At 42.2% G+C, this 10482-nt stretch overlaps 2 protein-coding genes across 3 annotated transcripts in view; one reads left to right on the plus strand and one right to left on the minus strand.

Annotated features, from left to right (window-relative positions):
- The window catches only part of LOC116693394 (protein arginine N-methyltransferase 7-like), a 12178-nt gene extending 5477 nt beyond the window's left edge, over positions 1–6701 (plus strand). Inside the window, exons 8-17 of the mRNA XM_032522337.1 lie at positions 60–187; positions 1166–1304; positions 1394–1477; positions 1566–1613; positions 2335–2424; positions 3551–3712; positions 4101–4175; positions 4595–4755; positions 5219–5315; positions 5785–6701. Of these exons, the coding sequence (XP_032378228.1) occupies positions 60–187; positions 1166–1304; positions 1394–1477; positions 1566–1613; positions 2335–2424; positions 3551–3712; positions 4101–4175; positions 4595–4755; positions 5219–5315; positions 5785–5946 (1146 nt within the window). The 3' untranslated portion in view covers positions 5947–6701. The remainder of the gene's footprint in view (positions 1–59; positions 188–1165; positions 1305–1393; positions 1478–1565; positions 1614–2334; positions 2425–3550; positions 3713–4100; positions 4176–4594; positions 4756–5218; positions 5316–5784) is intronic.
- A 333-nt stretch (positions 6702–7034) lies between these two features.
- Positions 7035–10482, minus strand: part of LOC116693451 (anamorsin-like) — a 5356-nt gene continuing 1908 nt past the window's right edge. For both annotated transcript variants that reach the window (XM_032522441.1, XM_032522443.1), the window contains 6 exons: positions 9652–9731; positions 9134–9293; positions 7879–7955; positions 7596–7714; positions 7342–7423; positions 7035–7222 (listed from right to left, as the gene is read on the minus strand). In XM_032522441.1, coding sequence (XP_032378332.1) covers positions 7112–7222; positions 7342–7423; positions 7596–7714; positions 7879–7955; positions 9134–9293; positions 9652–9731 — 629 coding nt within the window. In that variant the 3' untranslated portion in view covers positions 7035–7111. The remainder of the gene's footprint in view (positions 7223–7341; positions 7424–7595; positions 7715–7878; positions 7956–9133; positions 9294–9651; positions 9732–10482) is intronic.

The following is a 10482-nucleotide window of genomic DNA, read 5'->3' on the forward strand; positions in this document are numbered from 1 at the left end:
GATGTCCAGGCTCCCATCCCCCCCCCCTCCCCCCAGCTGATCACAGTGGTGTGTTTCAGTGGCGGGACCACTGGATGCAGAGTGTGTACTTCCTGCCTGTGGAGAGCAGAGTGACAGAAGGAGACGAGCTGAGTCTGACTGTCTGCCATGATGACTACAGCCTGTGGTACAGCCTGCAGTCGATCAGGTAACAGTCCAGAGACAACATACTGTGTATGTCCTGCTCCAGGGCCTGTTTTGACTGAGGGGAACAACAATCTTTGACGGTGGTCCAGTAGTAAGCGAGATCGCTGCAGTCTGCAGCGGAGAAACAAGCTCCAATGGAAGTCACAAAAGTGCTCGTTATAACGCTGACAGACTCAGATTAATATTCTACGTGTCTGACAATATTATGGAAAGGATTTCTAAGGAAGTCAACCTTTTTGTTAAAGAGTAAAATCCTTTTTTTTTAAAACATAAAAACCTCTGCAAAATTGCGTTCGCTAAACCCACCAGACTCCATGTAAATTTCATTTCATTTAAGCATTGTTAAATACACTTTATTCAACGTTGACAACTAAATAAAACTATGAAAAAAACATTTTGGGTTGTCTTTCTACTTTTCACCTATTACAAATCTTTTTCTTTTTGTTGAAATAAACACATGGTTTACCAATTTGAAAATGTGACAATATATTGAAATGTGACAATATATAAAAGTATAGTTTTTGTAAATGGAGTCTGGTGGGTTTAATGCTAGCGACCTCAGAGCTGTTTCTTGTTAAACAGAAAGGTCTCAAAAAGGTCTATCTCTGAAGGGATCCTTTCCATAATGTTTTCAGACACTTAAAATAATAATCTCAGTCTGTCAGTGGAAAAAACAGAAGTTTTAGTGGACCAAACTGATGATTTGCCCGGTTCCTTTGCAGCCCGGTCTGTGGCGGCCGGTTACAGTGTTCCTGCCTAATACTGGACCATTGTCAAAGATTGTTGTTCCTATCAGTTACACACAAAAACACAGGAAAATAGGGTGCAGGTTGAAAAAAAAAACAAATTACCCTTTAACGAAGGCTTCATAGTGTGTAGTTATTAAAAAGTGTCTAATGACAGGGGTCTAATAATGGGGAGTTGGCTATCTGTCTTTCACTGCTTGACATAACCATCTTCTTCTGCAATTATCAAATAGCCAGCAGGACTTACCGACCGAGGCTCCTCCCTCTCGGCCCTGTTGTACCTGCCAGGCCCATCTGGTTTGGACTCGCCCGCGTTTTGGCGAACTCAACGACCGACGGCGTACAGAGAGCTACGTCAGCGCACTGCGCAGCGTGAGTGAAGGTCAACAAGCATCACAGCCGTCAGTGAGTTAACGGATGGGATTGGTTCTGATTCCCTGCTGGGTCACTGTTCCCTCCAGGTCCTGAGGGAGGACAGCGTGTGTCTGGGCGTCAGTGATGGAAGTCTGCTCCCTGTGTTTGCTCACATGATCGGAGCCAAGAAGGTACTCTTCTTCTGGATCTTTCCAAACCAAATGCAATACTCAGACCATGTAACTGACTTGTCCTTTGATTCTCTCGGCCTCTCCTTAGGTCTACAGTTTGGAAAACTCCAGGATGTCTAAACAGGTTATTGAACAGGTAAATATCTTATATTTTTACTGTACTACCTCATGATGAGCCTTGATATTTTGATGATTATTTTTAGTTATATTTTCCAAGAATATACATATATTTGGTGTTGCATGGAGCGTTACAGGAAATCATTCCTACCACATGCATTAAAACCTTTTAACATTTAGATTTAGTCGACCTTATTAGTTTGTAATGTTGTGGACGTTCCCCTTTAAATAACTGTTCATAAAAAGAGCAGCTTTAGCCTCTACGGCTCATTTCCAGCTGTAGTCCCCAGCCAGTTGTCAATAAGTATCCTAAAATACAATGTTTAAAAAATAGAACAGTTATAATTATAACACTGTGTTAGAGAAGACTCATATACATCACAATACTGCACTATAGTGCAACCTGCACAAACATAGCTTTACACACATCTTTATAAATACTTAATATTTAAGTAGGATGTACATTTTTAAACGCCACTTGTATATGTAAATATACGTTTGTACATTCTTTCTTGTACATGTTTTTTTTTACATAGTTCTTGTATTCTATCCTATTTATTATGTCTTACAGTATATATTGTTTTGTGTGCTGTGTGTCTTATGTTTGCTGCTGTAGTTTTAAAATTTCCCAATTTGGGATTAATGAAGTCGATTTTATCTAATCTAATGTAATGTCAACACAAAGACACACACCTCCAGGTGTTTCAGGGAGTGCTGAGGCTTCACGCTTTTCTCTGCAGGTGCTGGAAGCCAACTCGATGAGGGGGGGCGTCGAGCTGCTGGAGATCCGGCCTAAGCAGCTGAGCAGTAATGATCTGGGGGGGGAACAGGTACCTTTGGAACAAGCCTCTAGTGGCGGGCTGTAGGGCTGGGCAGTAATCAGGAAGAATGATTATTTAACGCATAAACTCTTATTTATGTCCATTTATGTCTTGTGTTCTGAGTTCAAGGTGTTTTCACTGTTCATTTGTTTAACTTTTTTACTGCTTTTTAATTACAATAATTGAAACATCTTTTCAAAAGCTAATCAGTAACAATACAGTAAGTAATCATGTTTATGATATTTGAGTGTGCTACAGCGTCTGGGCTGATATTCCATTAAGCTGTGGCTGTGGAGCTGCACTAATCAACGTTGTGAAACAACACCTCTTAATGCCAAAGTCACAGCTGCAACAATCACTCAAAAAGTGGAAGGCACATTTAAACACTTGCGACGTCACTAATGATAAAAACATTGATAATATTAGGCAAACAGTATATGCTCAAATCCATACAATACAAATGAAAGCAGCAGATAGTGTTGGTGCTCGTAGTGACCCCACGGAGACGGCTCTCTAACAGGCTGTCCACCTTAAGTACATGGAGACACCGACCACACGCCGTAGCCTGACATCACCGCTCAAAATATGTACCTACACGCCACGGCGACGCACGTCTCTCGGCCGTGGCTCGGTAGCGTTGCCTTTCCCCCCCCCGACTCATTTCCTGGTTCTCCCTCTCCTTAAACAACATGAAACCAAGGAGAGGGTTAACTTCTCCTGCTGCTGATGTCCCACCGCGGTCAGAAAGAACAGGGGGGACACTTTGTCCCTGTAGGACTCTAGGGTCACTACTCACTCCGAAAGCTATTCACGTCACTCTCTCACTCGCTCTACTACACACACACACACACACACACACACACACACACACACACAAACACAACCCAACCACACACACACACACACACACACACACACACACACACACACACACACACACACACACACACACACACACACACACACACACACACACACAGCCGGCCCTGCTATTCTCTCAAAGAGATCAACTCACACCCAACCACATCAGTATAAACTTCAAACCATGATAACGTGTGAGGCCAGATGTGTTGTGTACAGTTTCCTGCGGAGGTGTGTGTCTCCGTGGAGTGAGTAGGAAGCGTCTCTCTTCCAGATCTCGGTCCTGATGGGGGAGCCGTACTTCAGCACCAGCCTCCTGCCCTGGCACTCGCTCTTCTTCTGGTACTGTCGGACGGCCCTGGCGGGCCTCCTCCAGCCCCGCGCCACCATCCTGCCCTGCTCCGCCACACTGCACATGGTGGCTGTGGAGTTCCAGGTGAGACAGATGAGAAGACTCTCATACATGTTTTAATCACCTCTAACCAGGGTTCAAAATTAATACTTTTTTGTGATTAACAATTATTACTTTAGAAATCATACAACATGAACACCCACCCCCCCCTTCCTTTATCCCCACCTACCCCTACCTATACGTATATACAGTATATATATATATATATATATATATATATATATATCTTCTTCATCATCAATCCTCATATATTGCCTTTTTTAGAAGTCCTCTATGGAAAGCAGTATTGTTTTTTTTAAGATCCTTAATGTGATGGTCTCAGTGTCTGTATGTAGATTGTGTAATAGTATGATAGAATAATACTGATTAAAGGTAAATGTAGAATTAGTTTTGTCTTCTCCATGTTTGTTAGGATTTGTGGAGGATAAGAGCTCCGTGTGGAACATGCGAGGGCTTCGATGTCACGCCCATGGATGAAATGGTCCAGGTAACTGTATATGTATATGAAGAAAAGTCTTCCTCCGAAAACGGAGACTTCATGACAGAAGGTGGACACACACTTGAATGTAGTATTTGCTTGTGTGTTCAAAATATACATCTCTTAACCTGAAGATCTGCAGCTGTTTGTAGGCTGAGTTGTAGAGAATGAGACAAAGGATTCTTCAAAATATGGGTTTGATATCATAGTAAGGTTTTTCTGAAGTTAGAGCAGATTTTGTCTTAAAACATGTGAATGGGCTTGCCAGCCAGTAGTCATGTCTGTGAATCTGGAGGGCGGAGCTTCTGAAGGAGGGGGCTTTATTTGTTTGGCAGTTGAGTTCAAACAGAGACCGTTCAGAACAACAATCATGTATTCTTTGGAAAATAACTCTTTAAAAACATAACTCATCTCACCTGTCCCATCAGCGGTCCCTGGATTTCCGTGAGTCCCGTGAGGCGGAGCCCCACCCTCTCTGGGAGTACCCGTGCCGTGCTCTGACCCAATCCACAGCCGTCATGACCTTTGACTTCACACAGTGTGTCCCTCAACAGCCAATCAGCAGCCAGGGCTCACTGCCTTTCATAAGGTACTGAGTGGTCTTCTATTAGTCCAAGATCAGGAACCAAATACCAAATCTATATATAAATCTAAATACCATATCTACTTACAAAAAGTAGATTGTAAGTAAACAGTGACTACATAGTTATTTGAGTAAACTGTGTTTACACCAACATTATAATTCATATATAGGCAGCTGTCAAATATGTCCCTAATGTCCCTCTAAAGTCCACTGATGTTGGGTTAAGAATCATCCTAACTTGATCAGGCTTGCTCAGAACCCAAATCGGAGTTTTCTAAATCCATAATGTAGCCTGGTACGATTAGCTTGTTGTACAATTTAATCATTCATATGAATAAATATGTATAAAGGTCGAGAACCAATGACAAGGAGGAAAGCCCTCTACAAAGAATAACGCAATAAAGTTGTAATTTGAATTAAACAACTCACTCTCGCTGCAGCTGACCGTCTGTTTAAATGTCTGTGTCAGGATTGGTCGTTGCCATGGCGTTGCGTTGTGGATGGAATATCACCTAACCGATGACATCACTGTCAGCGCGGGTCTGATTGGACCAATCAGTGAGCAGGTACCACAGCCTATAACAACCATGTTCTCATCTGTGTCCTGAGCTTTTCTTGCTTGCTGTATTCTGGGTCTTTTGTCGTCCACTGACCAACTAGTCGACCTATTGTTTTTCAACTCTAAATGTCATATATGTAATGTAGGCCATGTGTTATGGCAGGTTATGTTATGGCTGCTACAGGTTTGAGGTTTAGTATCTTTGACAATATTTTGTCATGGTCTTTAAGGCTACTGCCTGCAACTTTTTATATTTTGTAATCAAAACTTTAAAATGTCATTTTAGAACCAACCCTCTTTGGTTTTAGTTAGTGGTTGAGTTCAAATCCATCACGTTTATATATATAAAAATAAAAAAAGCTCAGAAATCAGAATTTACAAAGAATGACATGACTTGAAAACAGGTCCAATGTCTGAATTTCCCTTAACGTCAAGTCGCTGACGTGTTGATGTCGTTTTCTGTGCCTTCCTTGCAGGGTGGGTGTGCGTGGAGTCGACACAGGAAACAGGGAGTGTATTTTTTCAGGTCGCCATGCGAGAGCTCAGGCGATGGCAGAGCCGCAGTGTCTTACAGCCTCACCTTTGAACCCAGTTTAGGAGACATTAAGATGGACTTCAGCATCGCGTCTCAGCAGTGACGCGGAGACTGAAGAACCGACTCTGAGTGCTTTGCTTTTACCTCTGCGTTCTTCTGTGTGCACATTTCTCATCCATGGTCCCGCCACACTGACTGAAGTTAGCATTATCATGTCTCAGTATCGGACAAATTGTAATGTGTTGTTAATTCACTGTTTTCAGACTGAAACACAAACGGTTCACCACATCCCAAAATGTTACCAATGATTATCTTAATAATTATAATTCCCATAGGCAGCCAGTGATGGTTAGCAATTCAAACCATCACATCAAGGGTAGTTGTCAGTAACTTTATTCACTATATAGTCCACTATCAAAGACGTTTGACGATGTTCAGTCAGTCAGTTCAGTGCGAACAGGGATGCAAAATGGGTCGTTACAGCTGAAGATCTGAGGAACTCAAGTTTGTGTACCAGAGACAAGCTTCAGTTTTTTTATATTTAACAGGTCACCTGTCTCACAGAGCTAAATGTGTTGTTGAAATGTTTTATAAAGTCAGTGCTTGGGCGTATCTGTTTAAGAACAGACTGTGTGGGACTAGCAGGTCAGCGACCTCACCGCTGAGCTCGTCAAACCCAATATTATATATATATACTAATGTTGAATTCTGCACGTGCTCACCGAGAACCACTCCTTGTCATTTGCGGTTCCGTTAGCCCATCAGTGACGGAGTAATGTGCTGATATTTTAGAACGTACCATCAGATGACTTTCGACCACATTCAGTAAAATAAACAGGATGACTACAAACAGAAAAATCTGGCTTCAGTTTATTGGATAAAATGAAACACAAAAAGGCAACATGTCTTATTGCCAAACTATTTTCCTTTACATACATAAATAAGGTTCAAATGAACAGTTTTTTTGGCCTCTATGCGTCAATTACACTGGTGGACATTGGGTAGTTTTACTTTACTTTATACTGAAATATGTCCCGGTCACATGTGAATAGAACTTTTACGTAATAGAAAGAACCCCACCCCCCCGGTAACTCTCACCATCATTTGCATAATTAACAGCAGGACTGCGATGCCCAACCCCATCACATCTGTAACCACGTCCGCTCATTTTTGCAGAGGAAATCATGTCTCTAGGGGTGTTTCAGGGAGGGGGGGGGAGGAATGTAATATTTTGAGGCATGAGCGGTAGGATGTGTGGAGCTTGAGTCTCAAGCATCTGTCAGCGTCATGTTGTCCAGCACGATCTTCTCTCCTGGTTTGAACGCTGGCATCCCCATGTACGGACAGCTGGCACATCGGAACGCATCGCCAAGGTAACACTGGCACACAGAGAAAGGGTTCATTCTTCACACTGTCTGACAGGTTAGCATGATAGGAGGGGACATGCTGTGGTAGGAGTATTCATAGTGAGAATTTAGACCAACTAAAATCTACTCACACTTCCACAGGAAGATTTTGGCAGGTTCGTCTTCTGTTTTGCTTTACTGTCCTGCTCCAACTCCTCAGCAAGCCCACATGTGCTACCCAAACATAAAACATATTGCTTATCATGGAATCTTTTTCAAAGCACAGATAAATGTACAAAACATAACTTTTGTTTGAAAGGCCAGCTCAAGCTGTTGTAGCTACAATCTATCACACCGACGACAAGCTTTTGTTGATGGTTTGAAAACATTCGTGTGGCGAGCTCACCAGTTCTTGCAGGCTTTCTTCTTGGTGGCTCCTTCTCCACATGTGGGGGCTTTAAGAGATACTGGGTCTGGCTTCTTCAAGTCATCTTCATCCAGCAGAGCATCTGAGTCCACCAGATCCTACAGAGAAGGAACAAGAAAGACTCAGTAAAGGGATGAAGGAGAGTTTACAGAAAGTCACGTGCATGACAGTCTGAATGAGAGTGTGTGTTTGTGTGTGTGTGTGTGTGTGTGGGTGTGGGTGTTGACGAGATAATGTGTCACAGTACACCTCCGTTACTCACCACATCATCGTCATCCATGTCATTGGCTGACAGTGTCCACATTTTGACAGTGTTGGGATCCAGAGCAGGTTTCTCTGCTGAAACCACAGATGTTTGCTCATGAGTTACATCAGTAAATACAAATATGCAACTCAGTGACATAACACAATACCATGAAAACTAGAATTACCACCTTGTGGTTGTATGCCTCAGCCAACCACTGCCGTTGTTGCAGTTTACGTCCATGTCTGTCGAGACTTGCATTTCATATGTAGTGAAGACTTTGAAGGAATTTATTTAAGGTATTAAGTGTATTTTTTGGGCCAAACATGGATGCTTCACACACAGAAGATCTTACCAATCACAATCCAGATTAGTGATGAGCAGGTGGCACCTTGTACAGCAGCCCCGGCCACAGAGTATGAATGTGTGTGAATGGTTCCTGTACTGTGTAAAAGCGCTTTGAGGAGTCATTAGGACTAGAAAAGCGCTGTATAAAAAAGATCCATGTCCTTTTCCATTTTGTGATGGATCACACCCGTTAGCAAATTACTGATTAGCGATAAAATCAAGATTAAAATCCGGTCAATTTTTGCACCTTGGGCTTGTGAAGCTGTGGATCAACTTGATGAACAGTTGCACAAAGACTGAAATGATAAACTTATCATTATAATGCCCAGAAATTATTATACTGTTTTACAAACTTGCCAATGGATTGTCCTTAATGCAAACTGTAAAAGTAACTGCGTGTGTACAAATCTTCATGTCTACACTGCAAATAATCACCATTTGACTTGGACAACATTAGTTACATTAACTATCTCTACAAACTAAAAGCTAGAGCTGTCAGTTAAACGCGTTAACACAAGCCTATTTTAACGGCGTCCATGTGTTTATGGCGAGATTAACGTTCTTTTTGGCCTAGCAAACTTTGTAGTTTTTTTTGCATGCTGTTGCAACAACTAATGTTAGAAATCTGACCCCCCCCCCCCCCCCCCCCCCCCCCCCCATCTGAAATACCACCCTGATGCCAGCACACAGCTGAGGCTGACCCCTCATTGGTCATTATGTTTTTTCTTACCTTTTGTAGTCCCCTTTGGACAGTCAGAGTCATTTGGACCATTATGCACTCATCTAGTTTTGTGGATTAAGAGGCATCACATGTGACAGACCAAGGGACAAACCTCCCACCAGGCAGAGTGATCGCCTTGAATTTAACAGTTGTGGACAAAAATACGCTTAGAATAGAACAAGAAAACAGCGTTAATAAGCCTACCTGGCTTTTTCCCAAATGACAGTTTGATCTGGCTGGACGATCCCACCTCAAAGCTGGGTTTGGAGGCCGATATGCGGACTCTAGACAGATTGTCTCCTTGGTAACCAGTGGACGTACAAAAGGAGCTCAACGCCTCAGGGCTTAGCTTTGTTTTACTGACCTGGATGGAGAGGGTCAACAGGTAAAAAAGGAGACATTACAACAGGACTTCACTGGTGCAGATGTTTAAGGCCACCGTTTTACATGGATGATCACAGGATTATGTTTCTCATATCCTTGTCTGTACTTTGTGGAAAAATATAGCAATTGCGGAAAACTAATGTATACAACAACCACATACTCGCAGACACAAAGGCATGTTTCAAGGTGTGTGTGTGTGTGTGTGTGTGTGTGTGTGTGTGTGTGTGTGTGTGTGTGTGTGTGTGTGTGTGTGTGTGTGTGTGTGTGTGTGGGTGTGTTGTGTGTGTGTGGTGTGTGTGTGTGTGTGTGTGTGTGTGTGTGTGTGTCCATTAACGCACCTCTGTCGCTGACACGAAGCCTGATAACGTCAGAGCTGAAATCAGCTTCTCAGCAGTCCGCACACTCTGCCCCTCAGATCCTGGACCACAGAGAGAAGGAGTCAAACACACGGTAACCACGGTAACCACAGCCACAACCTTATCAGTGCAGCACAGTGACCTTGTGGACAAAGACGCCTGACACGTGCAACAAATCTCATTTATGGTTGGGAAATAAATGGTTTAGTTTTTTGGGGATTATATCAATGTTGAACAAAATGCTCTGTAGCCGTTCTAGTACTGTATCGGGCTGGGCCATAATTCAATATGATAATTATGTCATATACAATTATGTTGTCTAAATTGATAACAACAAGCACACACTAACTAAGAGATATGATTTGAAGAATTGCACATTCATTTTACCATCAGCCTATGTGTCTATAAACTTTGTCGGTATATAGCTGAACTTTTTATGTCTCTATAATTTCATATGACACAGTTTACCACATTATTGATGATTATTTATCTAAAATCTCATTGTGAAAAATATTTTGTAAGAGCACCAATTGCCAACTCGACACTATCGTTGGAGTATCGATATACTGCATTTGGTTAAGAATATATCATCTGATTTTCTTCATATCGCCTATTTGAGTGGCATCAGGTGACTACATGTTGGAAAATCTTTCCTTTACCAATTTCCAACACAAAGGTGCATTTAATTCCATTTTCCTTTTAGAAAGGCATCATTTTCCACCTTTAAACATCTATGTAAAATTAAAGAGTAATTGTTTTGGCAATTTTAGGCCTCTATTATGACAGGACAGCTGAAGAAATGAAAGGGGGGGG

The sequence above is a fragment of the Etheostoma spectabile genome, chromosome 8, assembly GCF_008692095.1.
Source record: "Etheostoma spectabile isolate EspeVRDwgs_2016 chromosome 8, UIUC_Espe_1.0, whole genome shotgun sequence".
Lineage (NCBI taxonomy): Eukaryota > Metazoa > Chordata > Actinopteri > Perciformes > Percidae > Etheostoma > Etheostoma spectabile.